The sequence below is a fragment of the Gymnodraco acuticeps genome, unplaced genomic scaffold, assembly GCF_902827175.1.
Source record: "Gymnodraco acuticeps unplaced genomic scaffold, fGymAcu1.1, whole genome shotgun sequence".
In the NCBI taxonomy this organism is placed as follows: domain Eukaryota; kingdom Metazoa; phylum Chordata; class Actinopteri; order Perciformes; family Bathydraconidae; genus Gymnodraco; species Gymnodraco acuticeps.
Genome location: NW_022991974.1, coordinates 116,982 through 133,002, shown reverse-complemented (window position 1 = coordinate 133,002; position 16,021 = coordinate 116,982). Strand labels below are relative to the sequence as shown.

The 16,021-nt window shown below is 40.9% G+C and overlaps 1 protein-coding gene across 1 annotated transcript in view; it reads right to left on the bottom strand.

Moving 5' to 3' along the window:
- Positions 1 to 563: 563 nt before the first annotated feature.
- Positions 564 to 16,021, bottom strand: part of LOC117536197 (fibronectin type III domain-containing protein 3B-like) — a 106,491-nt gene continuing 91,033 nt past the window's right edge. Inside the window, 5 exon segments of the mRNA XM_034200964.1 lie at positions 564 to 4,766; positions 4,769 to 4,879; positions 4,882 to 4,900; positions 6,894 to 7,021; positions 10,261 to 10,427. Coding sequence (XP_034056855.1) covers positions 4,591 to 4,766; positions 4,769 to 4,879; positions 4,882 to 4,900; positions 6,894 to 7,021; positions 10,261 to 10,427 — 601 coding nt within the window. The 3' untranslated portion in view covers positions 564 to 4,590.

Here is a 16,021-nt window from a genome sequence, read left to right as displayed (position 1 = left end):
TGAAAGGGAGTGGGATTTACTCTCCTCGGCTATCTTTCGAAACCCTATTGAAACCACCAAAGAGTAATTCTATCAGTCACACCTTCACACTGATAGGTCAAGTGTAATGGACACTCAGGCATTAACTCTAGCCTCCCTATAACGGTGTGACAAAAGATACAAGTGTCTTTAGTTTCATTCATTTGTCGCCATTTTAAATGTTGTCACCCTTGAAATAATTATAACTGTTATGAGACAAAATGCAGACTGTAAATCCTCCTTTAAAACCACAACATTATAAATATTGATTGCCCCTCAGCTTTGTTTACAACAGCATATTGCATATTTAATCAGAGCAGGATCATCCTTCTCTTATTGAACCGTGAAGACAAAATCAATAGTTCACAATGGTAAATGTCAGCTAAATAGTTTTTGCATTCAAATTGGGTATACTGATAGTTTGTACAGCAAATATCTGTATCAGTATAAAATGTAATCATGCAACAATGCACATGTAGATCAGTGTATATGTAAAGTGCGGGTGAATCATGACACACACAATAAAGCAAACAGGTGCAATCAAAGTCAGAAAAAAATCAAAACATTTATTGGGCATAAATATATTATATATACGCTACCGATACAGTTACGTCTTACATACATAGGGTAGTATTTGCAAAAATCTATACATTAAAATTGATATGGCAGTTTCTTTTATATAATGCATATGAAATTGTCTAACATTTACAATACAAGAAGAAATGCATGAATTTCTTTTTTTTCTCAATTCGTAGACCATGACAACATTGGAATGTTTGTTTTTTTTAAATCGTGAGGTAAAAATATGTTTCTGTTTTTTTGTCTCGCTTAAAAAATAGTTAAATACCTGTGAGTCTCTACGTTTCTTCAAATCGCCAAATTCTCAGTCCAAATTCTCTACTTACTGTAAAACGTACAAACATAAAAAAAAAAAATAAAAATGGAAAAAATAAAACTGACCAGAAGGCCACAGACGTGGGGGTTGTTGGGCGAAAAAAATAGTCTCTCGTTCTTGACATACCTGCAAAATGTGCAGGACATGCAGGATGGGGGGGGGCGGGGTATCTATAAAATCACCAGCATTTAAAAATAACAGAACAAAAACAACAAAGCACATAAAGGGAGTACCCTGCCCACAAACACACAGCCTTTCAGTTAACAGTGCGTTAACCTCGGACTATACAACACTAACATGACTGGCCTGAGCTCGGCCAATCACCTCTGCTCTCCCACCGGGGCATTAAGGCTTGTAAAGGGGAATAAAGGGGCTGTGGGTGGGCAACATAACATCAGGGGTTTAAAGACAGGAGAGCTCACATATCACCTGTCGACTACAATGCAACAGGTAGACACGCCATTAGCACGTCTGGGAAAGCAACCGTACTCCCTACAAACTGTACTTCCTTTGTTGCCGTAGTTTGCATTCTGCAGGTAGCGAGGCGCCATTTGAGAAGCACAGAACCGTGCTCCAGTAATGCCAATGTCACAGTGACGCCAACGACAGAATAATGCCAATGAATGTAACAGACGGCGTTGGCAGTAGTGTTTAGTACAGAGAATTGGTGTCTCCTCTCGCTCTTATTAACCTCATCAAGACTAATGCTCGGCATAAAAAAGTGCTTGAACTCTGTTAGTTATAATGTATTACCATTTCATTCTATAGCTCTATAGATACCTCTGTATATCATCTCTTAGCAAAATACTGGATACAAAATACTAACTACTGCTATACCAGCACTAGCCTGAACAAGGAATCGTCAATATTATTATTGTCATCATCTGCCTGAAATCATCAAATGATTGTTTTTGCCTTTTTTTTTTTTTTTTTTTACCTTTCAGTGTGAAATCAGGTTGTTAAAAACTCTCATTCGAAAGGGGGCTACACATTTCATAATGGCACATTTTGCTTTACAAAACAAATAATAAAAGATAATATGAAAAGAAGCAAATCACAGATCAAGTTAATGTTTTTTTTTCCTTTTGAGAGAATAATAATAACAATAATAATAATAATCGTAATGCTGTGTCGTCACAGAGGAACATCACAGAACCCTTTAGACGACTGCAAACGCAACATCTAGTGGACACGAGAAGCCTGCACTTTGGCAATAAAACAGTAAAAATATATCAGAAGCTTCATTATAACACTAATCAGGAAAAGAAAAAGCCAAAGGCAGCGACGTTTATCCCAATGCAGATGACTCGTGACCCTAAGGCCTTGCTTTGCTACATGTCTCTCTAAGCAATACAAGAACTGCTCGGCTGTGCACGGCCAAAACAGGAGATGAAAAGAAATTACAAAGGCATTTGGTTACATGTTTGAAACGGCAATGATAACTGCAATGCATGGACTGATGAGCTACAGGTTCCCAACAGCTGTAAGAGAAATACTTAAAGGGTTACTGAGATAAGGAATGCTGGCCTTAATCATACGATCTAACAACATCCATTAAAAAAAGAAAAAGAAAAAAAACCATGCTACAAGGAAAAAATTTAGTATATAACTACTTGTCTCTTAATCTTTAAACAATAAATAAATGAAGATTGCACTGTAATTGGCATGTAAAGTACTGTATGCAAATATATAGTATAAATAAAACCTAGAAAAGAACTCTACCTTAACTTTCCCATCAACTTTGGCAAAGGTATTTTTGAGCTAGTAAACCACTGCTTACTGACACATACAGGAGCAAGGCACAGCATTGACAGAGAACAAGATACAGCATCAAATAAAAATGAAAGAAAGAAAACGGAGGAAGAGAAGCTAAAATGATGACAGCGATGGGGGTGACAGGATTAGATCAACCCTCTGTAAGGCCTTATCCCTGAGGTACGTTACAGGCTGCCAATCAGAGCTGGCCGCAACCCCCCCACTGTTTCATAACCACCTCCCACCCAGTCCTTCTTCCCCTGCACCCCACCTGACAGAATTAGACATGTCACACATTAATCACGCAGGTCAGGGTGACTTCTTTGGATCATCAGGGTATGTATTGGGCTGTACCTTGGCTTTGTTTTTCGGGATGGGATAAAGGGTGTCAGGCGGGAGGTCAGGGGGTGTTGTGTGTGTCAGAAGGCCCTGCACTGTTGAGTTGTGTTCTGTCAAAGGCTTGTTTGGTTAGTGAACATTAGTTCAAATCCCCAGAGAACATGTCCGTCTGAGGAGAGGCCGCAGACTTGCTACTGCTCTGATTACATGTCAATAAAGCACCGTTATATAGAGAAAGAACAGAGGGAGGGGGAGGGAGAACAGAAAGAGGGAGAGACGGCAGAAAGAAAAGGATGGATCGAAGGCTAGAGAAAAAGAGCAGCCAGAGAAAAAAAAGTCATTACATATAATTATGAGCAGGAGAGGATAAAAGAGGAGGAAGAGTCTTCAAATGTATTGATTCACAGGCTAGCTGGAAGGAGAAGCTACAGCTTCAGCACTGCTCTGGTAGATTTCAGGGTGGGGGGGATAAAGCTCAAGCTAATGGCTCTCCTGGTTAACACACAGAGCTCTGAGAAGCGTTGGCACCTTTGGGTCCGACGGGCTCATTAGCTACAGATTAAAAGGCTGGAGCTCTGGTAGTAGTTGAGATGGTAGAATAAGGAAGGACTGAGATCAGCTCATGTCCTGTTGAGTTAACCAATCACAATCCCAGCCCGGCTTCCTTAACGCTAGAGCCAGTTTGTGCCCAGCAATCGAATACCTACCAGGGTGCATTTTCTGATCCGAGACCTGCATTTAAGGGCTCCTCCCAGCCGCTGAACTGACCTCAGAGCAGCTGTTTGTGAGCACCTAGGGTCGAATCCTCCCCTTTCACACTGTCCTTCAGACCTTATATTACATCATAGATATTTGTTATAATATATATTTATATATTGTGTGTATATATATTAGATTACTGGTTTTCCATTCTTTCTTAGATATAATAAAATCACAGGATAGCAGCACCTTACACCACACTTTTTGCATCACTTTGGTAGCTGGATGATTGAATGTTAAAAGCTGAGCAGATATGAATTGCATGTATTGACTGACAGTCTGCAGTAACTGAATAATAAGGTATGAACGGCTAAAGCTTTGTAGGCCTACATTGGAATATGACTGAAATTATAAAAGACTGCAGCAAAAAACAAACAAAAAAGAAGCAAATTACACATTGAAAAACAAAAAGTAAGGCAATGACCGTCATGAAATATACACGTTCTCTAATCAAATATGTTTTAAAAAGTTACAAAATAAAAAACATGCAAGTCAGTCTGAGGAGCAACTGCTTCGCTCACAGCTATTTTAAGGCTTGATTATCAGTTTTCTTTCCCATCCGAGGTACAGCTAACACAAGGCTTCCCTCGACAGAAACGAATGAGACAGACAAGACTCCAGAGACGTAGAGAGAAATGAGAAACTCAGTGAAGGCTGAAGACAACAGGAACAAGGTGAGGAAAGCCAGAATTGATAATTTGACTAAAAAAAGACCATAGCCTTAGAAGTAGAAATCAAGTGTTTCTTTTGATTTCATTCGCTTCTTTTGTTTAGAGTTTCTCTGTGATTTTGCGTTCTCTTTCTATCCTATAGTTAAAATTCCCTCACTTCATGAAGAAGTACTGTAGCAAGCAGGCGATGAGGATGGAGAAGCCGGCGAACACGCACACGATGAGCGCCGCGAAGCGCTCGTCGCTGGAGATCAGGCCCACGCCTTTGCCCGTTTCCACGGGGCACAGCTCTCCCGAAGTCGCCGTCTCCTGGCGACGCAGCGTGAAAAAGAGGAGGGGCTCAGGGGTCCGCACAGTTCCTGGCACGTATCCTGGCAACGGCGGCAGGCGCCCACACGGAAACGATAGTCTGTGTTGCCCTGGAGACCAGAGATCTGGAACACGCCTCCTCTCCCTTAAAAGCCTGTGAAGGAGTGAAACGAGTTAATGAAGCTGTGTGCAAAGCATGTGTAATCTCAATAATGAGCACATACAATTTTACTGTGCAATCGATAACATTTTAGTCAACAAAACTCACTGCCGGATGTTTTTTTTTGTCATGAGCAAAATGAGTGGGTTGGTGTTTTGATGGAATAGAGACCTGCAAAGTAGCTTGGGTCACAGTGAACTATGATTGCTTGTTTTTATATTGTTGGCACGGTGAAGCTCTCAGCATGAGGCAATTTACGAAAGGGTCTGCAAATCTGTCAGGACATCAAGATCTATAACATGAGCGTCTATTCAGTCTTTATCTAACAATGCCTTGCTGATTGTGTCCTACTTTTTCTTTTCAACTATATCTGTAAAGCGTCGTTGAGCACCTGTAAAAGCGCTAACAAAATAAATCTATTATTATTATTATTATTACTCCATATGACATTTGAGGAGTTATGTTCCCTCTTTTCTCCAAGACACATGCATTTAGTGCTTCTCAAAGTGTGGTCCGCGGATCACTGGTGGTCCGTGAGCGCCCCCTAGTGGTCCGTGAGTATATTGGTAACATTTCACATTTGAAATAAATGAATACATGTAAGTTTCCGCACTCTCGCTGGAATATCTCTGCAATGGAGCGAGCTTAAGTTTCACTTTCGATTGCTTAATATAGCCCAGTGCAACACCTTCGTCACACATGTAGCCGCCTGTTTGTACCATTTTCAGGCGATTTGTAATCCGTTCTAGAAAAACGATGTGTTTTGGGATATTTGTGGAGTTAGGTGGTCCGCGAGTGTTTTTTTATTGGTTAAGTGGTCCTTGGTACAAAAAAGTTTGAGAAACACTGCATTAGCACTATCTTAAATCTTAAGGTTAACAGAGAAATGCTCAAAGCTGGAAATAGGTCATTCAGTATGAGAAAAGCCAAAAAACCTTGCTCATTGTGTAACTGAATAACCTAAACCGGAAAAAAACTAGATGTCACGAAAAATGTATCCCTTCTCTTTTGCCTTCCTTAGGGTTTCTTTCAGACTTCTCAGGGTATAGGTTATACAGAGTACAGCGATAAAGCCACTTTAGGCGAATTTGAGACTTGTAATATTGGGTTATATAACAAAATGGTGGTTTTCCTGCATATGAGAGCATTTAAACACCATTTTCCAGGCAACAGGTTGGACTGAAGTGTTTGTCTGTTGAAGCCTTCAGAATGTCCTTTCCTTCTGGTATTTATGAATGAAATTTGCAAATTCAAACAGTCGTGCATGCACCAGTAGATGTTTCCTCATTGTGTGTTTACACCAAAAGGAACAAACAGACGGAGAGGGAAGAATAAAATGTCTGAAAAGCAGCTTCACAGATTTGCATTGGCAGCTGATGACGGTACACGTAATGAAATGAGAAAATACACATCCCGCATCCTCTCATGCACACGCAGCTGCGGTTTTGTCTGCTGGTGAGAATCAGCAGTTCTTCGCTCTAACCGTTCAGTAATTGAATAACGGAGAGTAAAACGTCCCTGAAGATCAATGTCTCTTTGTCTGCAATCTACTCATCTGCACGTCGATCAACTGCCCAGTCCAGTATTTACAAGTGCAGTCAAAATGTGTATGTTGTCATCCCCATTATACATCTTTCAATACCAATCAGAAATCCTGCTGGCACTGCAGATTACATTCAATTCCAGAATATTCTATCTCTCAGTGGAGAAGGTGTGTGTGTGTGTGTGTGTGTGTGTGTGTGTATGTGTGTCTGTGTGTGTGTGTTTCATTCTTCAATGTGCAAATGTGGGTCTAGGGGTGTGGGCAATTGAGTGCTCTTTAATGCCTTCCTCATAAATATAAAACTGAATTGTTCTGCTCCTCAGGAGATAAGAAAATGTCTTCCAAGAGTCGTGCACACTTTAAGAAAGAGACCCAATTATCTTAAGCCTCTAGAGACACATGACGACCGAGCGTGTGCATGGAGGTGTGTTGTGTGAGACCAACCTGTTTGTATTCTGACTCGCGTCCCACCAGCACCTGTAGCACGTAGCTCACAGGATCTCCTCTCATTGGTTGGATGGTCTCCCATGTGATCTCACACGTGTTCCCCTCCAGCTGGTGCATTCTGGGAGCTGTTGGAATAAATGACATACAAACATGATATCAATGCCATGACCGCCAATTCCATTAATGTCATACATACTACTTATTTAAAACAATAAAACATTACAAAAGCATCCATATCGCTCTTAAATCTGAAGCTTTCAACACTGAAAAACTGAATAATGTATAATGTGTTCTCTGTGTTGATAACAGTTTTGCAAAGCAATATTTTTCTTAGATGATGACAACATAACAGTAATCCAATTGTGACTGCTCTGCTTAATACAGCATACCACTTACTAAAACTCTAGAGGGACCTATTCATTGAACTGTCTAAACTCATCCTGAAGGAAAGAAACCGAAAAGGATGCTGAGCTCATCGAGAAAATACAGAGAAGAGCAACGAAGCTGGTTCCAGAACTAAAGGACCCCTACCATATCAAGAACGACTGCAAAGTCCTAAATCCAGAGTACGTATTATAGAGGGCGAGGGGAGATATGATCGAAGTTTTCAAATATCTCCACAACATCTACAAACATCATGCCCACTACAACGGGGATTATAACCACCAGGACTCGTGGACACTGCCTCAAGTGAAAGAAACAGTACTCAAGACTGGCTATCCGCCGCAACTTTTTCAGCCTGCGTGTGGTCGACTTGTGGAATGATCTGCCAGAAAGCGTTGTCACATCCAAGACGGTTAACTGTCTCAAATCCCGCCTCGACCACTACTGGTCAAATATCACCTTCACTTTGGACTATGTGACTGTTGCTAGCATCCATAGTAATAAAGAATCAGTGATCTACTTATTTATTTATGAGCGACTAAAAGGCCTTAGGCCTATTACAGCCGTATCCTATTGATTGATTGATTGATTGATTGATTGAAAACCCCATCAGATAGCACATGCACTGGCTAACTGTTTGATGGAAGCTGCTTGGACTCCTGAGGCTGTTGTTTATGGATATATCAATGCTGTGCTGCACATTCACAGCCTCACAGACATACCCATAATACTTTCACTCTTTACTGTGATTATTGCAAGTATAATAAGCCACTGCTTCTCGGTTTACAGGAAAGACTGCAGACTGGAGGCGATAATCAAGCATACAACAATAAACATGTCATCTCTATGAGAAAAACAGAAACAAATGTATTTCCGTTTCCTGTTCGGGAAGCTTATCGCCTCTTTGGGGCCATCAGTGTTGCTCTTTAAACTGGCAGAGCAGGTTGCAACAACATTTCAGTTCAAACTCAGCCTAGATATGAACAAGTGGAGATTTAAATATCACTAAATAAAAATGGGTTACTCGGAGTAAATATTGGTTACATCCAATCTATATGTCAAACTAATGTCTAATATTTGACCCTTAATAGAGTATAAAAAGGTACAGATATAATATGGTTGACACAGTCATCCTTAAGATGTTGAATTGCATTTTACAAAATGAACACAACAATGCTTCAAATTAGGGCTGTGCAATTAATCGTATTTTAATCGCGATTACGATTATGGCTCGCGACGATTATGAAAACAGCATAATTGACAAAATACGATTATTTTGCTGGGTGCGCTTTCGCCCCTCCCTAAAAGCCCACTCGGCCACGTGGGAGTGACATGTGTTGTGAGTGTTCAGCGAGAGCGAAGATGTCAGAACAAGAGCAGCAACTCGTTAAAAAGAAGGGTAAAACTATTTCCACTATTTGCAAGTACTTTGTCATTACATTCCACATCGCTAAAGATATGTGCCCAGTTAGCACTGTTAGCAACCAGGGCTTTAAGCAACTTGTCAACACGTTGGACAAGCGTTACACGATGCCGTCTCGGTATTATTTCAGCAGGTCTGCGCTGCCTGCACTATATGACAAATGCCGTGGGGAAGTTGAGAGAGATGTGGCTTCAGCTGACTACTTTGCTACCACAACAGACCTATGGTCTAGGCCCAGGGGTGCCCAACCAGTCGATCGCGAGATGTGTCTAAAAATAGAACAACAATATTCTGTTTTATCGTTAATGTCCTGTAACATAATCTTCCTGTGCCAGAATAATGCACTTGAACGCATCAAAGCTTTGTGATTGGCCGGCGTCACCCCATGTGTCGGGGCGTGGCTGAGGGTCTTCAGTACAGGTGGCAATATTGTCACCTGCCTGCGCTCATCTCTGAAACCAAGACCATGTAAACAGGCTGGTGTTTCTTGCAAAACATCTTTAAGAGATGACATGAGCAGCCCTACCAGCATTTGCCATGGTGGCCTAAACATTTTTATTTGGTCTTAAATTGTAGTTCAACATTTATTTCCTGTTACTTCTGGACAATGACGGTTGGCCAGCCTTCAACGTTTAACTGAGTGGAATAATGAATATGTTTTACCAAAATGTTGGCTATATGTTAAGGAGTTTTCAGTAGGTTGTGACAGTGCACTGCATCATATTTGATTTAATTTATTTTGGTCTAATTTATTTTTATTTATCATATTAATAATATATGTTTAGTATGGTTTTGGAAGTGCGCTCCAACATATTTGTTGATCTTGTTTATTGGTAAAATATTATTTGTTTTAAAGTTCAATAAATGTTCAATGAATAATCGTCAAAATAATCGTGATATCAATTATTGACCCAAATAATCGTGATTATGATTTTTGCCTTAATCGCACAGCCCTACTTCAAATGCCTAAATGCTATGCTATAAAGTAAGGTTACATGTCCAAAAACATAAGATAGGTAATAATAATCAAATATTTACCTCTTATTCTCGAATGCATGACTACAAACATATTTGTACTTAACAAGCCAAACGAAATGACACAACATTTTACAAAAGGGAAGCGGTTAAGCTTAATAATAATAATAATACATTTTATTTCTATTGCGCTTTTCTGGAACCCAAAGACGCTTTACATTTGGGAGGGAGGGTAGACAAAAACAAAGCCAAAAAGAAACAAATACACAAAACAAAACAGAAAAGCAGTCAGGAGGAAGTTGGTTGAGAGGGGGGGGGGGCTTATGGATACAGAGTTGAAGAGGTGGGTTTTGAGGCGGGACTGGAACAGGGTGAGGGACTCAGACTCACGGAGGTATTGGGGGAGGGAGTTCCAGAGCTTCGGGGCTGCCACAGAGAAGGCTCTATCCCCGAAGCTCCGGAGTTTGGCCTTGGGGATGGAAAGCAAACCGGCTGAGGTGGATCTGAGGGACGGTTAATATCGTATGCCCCACTTAAACTGTATTTATTTAAGTTGTGTAACAGCTTCCTGGTTGAGTTTACCTTTGAGGGCAGGAGGCACGGACTTGGTGGTGCAGAAGGTGTGTGTGTCGGAGAAAGAACCATCCCCCGCATCACTGCTGGCCTGTATTCTGAAGCTGTGGCTGCTGGACTCAGTCAATCGCTGCATCTTGTAGGTGTGGCTGGGGCCGTGGTAGATCGTCACAAACCTGGACACAAAATATAAAGAAGATAAGAAAGTAAATCACAACTCTAAAGGGGGAAATCAGTAAATGGAAAATAAGGAGTGAAGGAGAACAATAGGGAGAGACTTGGGGACAAACCCGGCAGAAAGAATAAGTGAGTTAAAGATAAGGGAGAGGGAGGTGAAGGTGAGAGGAAGGAGTGATGGTGCTATGAATATATTAGAAGAAGGTAGAGATGAGGTGAGAAGCTCATTTTAGAAACTTGGCTAAGAAGGACAGTGATTGATGACGCATCACACTAGACTGCTCTAATCACAAAATGTGTTTTGGAGATTGACTTCTGGATTGGGTTAATGCATTTTAATGTGACTTTCAACAACTCCTCACAGCAGGCATCCTCAGTTACTATTACAAGTTATTGGTGCATGACGTGGTTGACCTTACCATATGTAAACAAATCCTGTTGTCTTTTCAAATGTTGGTCTGTGTTTCATCACCAAGGAATATTTGTACCCCTGGAAAATGGCTTTAACTCTGTCAGTATAGGTTTGGCATAACACACTAGGGTAATGTTGTTGTGAGAAATAGGGAGTTGAGACCTTGAAAAGAAACAAGGATGCTGATGGGAATGGAGGAGTGTGCATTCAAAAAAAGACAGCAGTGATTTATAAACAAAGAGGAGGAACACTGGCAGGCCATGGTCTCAAATCTAAATAAAATCGAGCACGTTTTTGGTCGGATGAACGGACAGATTGATGGACTGAAGGAGAGATGATAAGTGAGCAATTGGGCAAGTCAGGGAGAAATGCGGATTTGAATTGAAAAGGGGGTTACTTATCTTCACTGTGGGTTTTTGGGAGCGAAAAAAGAGAAGAAAATCCAAGGTGAGAAGATAGGAATCAGAGATGGAAGGAGATTGTGAGAAAAGGGTAAAAAGGACATAAAAAACAAAGCATGTAGAAAGTTTTCTCTTAGGAAAGAGAAGAGAGGGAGGGAGAAAGGAGACATGAGAGAGGTCATGGTTTAGTAGTCGGCTATAACTCCAGATGAGCTCTTTATGTGCTGTACAGTGAAGTGATGCGTGTCTGATATATGATGTTATTAATCCTTTGCCTCACTGCCCTATAGTTAACACCCAGCGCGGGGAGAATTAGTTGCATTGTAAATACTGTGCCCGAGCCGCCCTTTTTTCACCCTCAGTCTCAATCACATGGACAGAAAATGACCACCCACATAGTAAATTATACATCAACTTTTCCATCATCAACACAATTAACACTCAGCAGAGCACGGACATTAAACACAGAATCACCAGGCCACAGTTAACGAGATGAACCGCATCCTCGGACCGGAGCCAAAGAGCCCAACAGTCAACACGCAGGGCAGGACAGAGAGGTCGGAAGCAGACAAGGAGCTGTTATTGTTCACAATGTCGCTTTCTTATATTGGAATTTTGCACTAATACCATAAAATAGATTTGTATTTTTTGCTTGTCTTGTTTTAAGAGGACATAATATTATGCTCATTTCCAGGTTTATATTTGTATTTCGTGTCTCTACTGTTTCCACATGCTTTAATGTTCAAAAAGCTCTTTATTTTTCTCATACTGCCTGTGTGTCTGAAACCGTCAAAGTCTGGAAGTCTGCTCTGATTGGTTAGCTGGCCGGCTCTGTAGTGATTGGTCAACCCCTAACTTCTCATTTTTGGGAAATATTAAAATGATAAATCATTCCACTTCGACTATAATAAGCTCTTAGCAATGCATGACGCTTAACGATGTGTTTAAATCATCATTACATTTGCACAGAAATTATATAAAAGTCAGTTTGAATAAAAGCAATTATTTATTATAGTAATTAATACCTTTCTTTATAGAGTAGCTGAATGAATGCTTGTGTGGAAAAACAGATTGGTGTACAGAAAGAAAGAAATGACTAAATATAAGGATTAAGAAAATGAGAAATGCGAAACATTAAGGCAGAAATAAAGAAATGAGCCGGTTGAGTGACACATATGAAGATGTAGGGCTCAAGGACAGAAGATTGACAAAGGGTGGACAGACAGACAGTAGTGCATATATGGATTAAAATGTCCTATGGATGACAGCAACTGCCTTCAACTTTGCCCCTAAAACACGTTGTTAACACGCATTCATCCCTATTTTGAAGACATTGTCAGAAAGCGTTTGCATTGCACTGCCTGTGTTGCCATGGTGCCCTTACATCCCCAACCTCGCGGCCAGAAGGACGATTGAAAATGAAAAAGCCACGAGCGAGGGAGGACAGAACACGAGCAACAAGTCTGCATACAGGCTGATAAGAGCAGACAAAATAAGCTGTGAGAGGAAGAGGCACGTAGCACGAGGAGCAACGAAAGGGATGCATTATAGGAAGCCTGAGAAAATGGCTGTTTGTATCATCTGCACACCACAGAGACATGGCAAGGTGGATGGGGAGAAACCGAGAGGGTCAAATATGAGGTGGGAAATATAAAATGTATGACAGGGGTCGCATATATCTCCAGAGGTCCTCCATGGTGGAGTCACCTTTCTTCCGATGGAACAAAATGAATAATAAATGAATCTCCCGTAGACAAAGAGGGAGAGGCAATGAGACAAGGTCGGTGAATGTCAATAACATAAATGGACACTAATGCTATTTGGTTAACAAATTGCATTGATGTAATTTATTGGCAAAATCTACAATTGCATTTGGAGAAATTGCATCGAGTTATTCAATATGTTTGTTTACGAAGAGATCCAAGATGTTATACTTTCTCTACCTTCAGTATCTCCCTCGATGCATTATTATTAGCAATGAGGTATGTTGTTGCCATGGTGGATTCATCAATAAGAAAACTTTCTGCTAGTTCACTTTAATAGAGTGGTTTGAGAAAGCAAAGGGGGAAGAGGAGGCGCATCGGAAGAAGAGACCTGTAAACCGGCTCAGACAATTCACATGTTGATAACCCTCTGCAAACACACACACAAATAAAAACACATTAACGCAGCCCCTAATACACCTAATACACCTAAACACCGCGTCACAGCCACCAGAAGCTGGAAGTGATGAATCATACATGAAAGCAATTAGGTAGAATCAGTCAGGAATCAAGCATGGTCCTTATGAGGCAATTCAGCCACTTACACTTTATGGAGAGTTTCCTCATGGAGGAAATTGTGGTAATGAAGAGGAGGGAGTGTGTATTGGTGTTTCTATTTGTTCCTGGACTGAGTGGAGATGCTGCCATTGTTTGTGTGGGTCTCACTAAAACACTTAAAATCCAACTTGTCTTGTAGGATTGGATTTGACCTCTCCTGTTTAAAATAATTAGCATTTTCTAGCTAGAAATATAACAATCAACAGCTTACTTGAGGATGGACTCTGAAGGCAGTGGCTTGTGAGAAACTACTCAAAAGTGGTATTTTGTAAAGAGAGATATAGAAAATACTGTCCATGCTGAAATAATTGAGCTTTAATTCTCTCTTACTTGAATAAGTCGAAGGTAAAAGTGTACTATCAGAGTCCAAGCACAAATCGCACAAAATAAATATAGTAAAATGGCAAAAGCAATTTATGCCGATTATCCCTGGACTGAACAACAGCTACTGTGGAACAGAAAACGTGAGTGTTTTTTTGATTATCTTCTTAAGGTTTTCTGTACCAAACTTTTTAATCCAGAACATGTAAAACTATTAAAGTACAGATAAATAAATAAATGTACTTTTTATGCTTTTCTATTTCAATAGAGTCGTGAGCACGTAATTAGTTCATAAGCAGAATGAATAACAGGCTGTTCTTTTCACAAGAGTGGCATTCAAAACTGGAATTAATTTGAACTTGACTTTATCATTGTGTGTTTTACCGAGGATTCGTTTTATCAAATATATCATGTACTATAATAATCATATAATCTAAAGGACAGATTTAGTAAAATCAAGAAAGCAATTGTTTTGCTTCAATGTAAAGCAAGTGCCAAGATGTTTCTCAAAGTATCATCTAATCCAAATATGGTGTATGCCGACATATGCTCATACATAGGAAATAGTAACACACACACCAGAATACCGTCATACTAATCACTGTGCCAATTAGGAACTCTCTGAACGGTCACAGCTGTTCTCAGTTGGCCGGCAGGAGTGTGTTTGTGTGTGTGAGAGAGGTTAACAGATCGCAGCCTGCCGGATCGGTCCCATCTGTTGCCCGCTGCACTCTGGATCATTACAGAGGTGCCAAGGTGCATGGGTGCCAACCCGATGCCAGCCAAGCCTTAATTCAAACCCTGATAGCCGGCCAACCAGAATGGAGGATCGCTGGACGGTGGAAGGGAGGGGGGTAATCTGACAGGGGCAGACAAGCAGGGAAATATAAGTAGCTCTGCTTTCTGTTGTTTCTGCTACCCTCTTCTTGGCTCCTTTAAAGGTCACCTGTTATGCAAAATCTACGTGTTCATGTATTTTCTACATAACCATGTGTCCCCTCTGTGGAAAGAGACTCTGGAAGTTTCAGGAAAAAATACTCTTTTTGTCCTGATCCATTTATATAAAAACCTGTCTGAAAATGAGCTGATCAGATTTTGACCACTTTATGACTCGCCCTCTTCCAATTATGTTTTGCACTCTGTCAGCCATCATGTCCCCCCCCCCCCTTCCCTCCTCCTCCGTCTGATAATTCTGTCTCACTGTTTCTCTCTTTGTCACACCTGTCTGACCAGTCAGTTAAATAGAGCCTTGATTGTTGGAGGCTGGCTGCAGATGCCCTGGACGTGCCTACTCCCTGGTACATCTAGTTACTGCATATATGAAGAGACAGAGGAACAAAAACGCACACACATATAACACCTACACACACTTCCATGCAGACAAGGTCCATCGTTTTCTCTCAAGGTGCTCATGTTCTGCCCTTCTTGTGTGTGCATTGACCTTCTGGGTCCTGATTTGCCGTATTGACTGGCAGTGGGTTGAAGAGACTGAGAAATGGGTTGCGGACGGTTTAGAAAACACAACCTCACACAGTTTCAATCTCCGGGACGTAGATAAGGATCCATATGTGAAACTAATATTCTCTTGTCTCTACAGAAGTGTGTGTATTGTTGACGAGTGCCTCTTTAGACAAAAAACACTTCCAAACCAAGAAAAAAAGTATTAAAATATGAATACTATGATATTGATTTCAACCGTCTCAGCACTAATAATAGTACGGCATGTTCTCATGGGGATCGCTTCATCTTGTGGATTCTACCACACACTGACGCGCAAGCAGTGTGAAAAAGGCGCTTTATCGTCCACTTTGCAGCCGTTTTATTCTCGTAAAGACTTACTGTGGGGGAAACTTCTGTAGCAAGGCAGGGGAGTCACCGACTCAAAAGGAGACACGAGGAGAGCTGGAGCTTTGATGGCAAACACTGACGGTTTATTTGGAGCTTCAGCTGGAGAATTCACAAGACATGTCACGGGCCACGAGTTGACTATTGAGATGCCACAATCAATTCTGAAGAACTCCAGAGCCATGTATTTAGCTAGTTCAGAGAGAATTATCAACATTGTGCAATAGATAGACTAAACAGCTGAGGACACTGAATCACATCTGTTGTCGCTTATGGCTCGGGGTCATCTACAC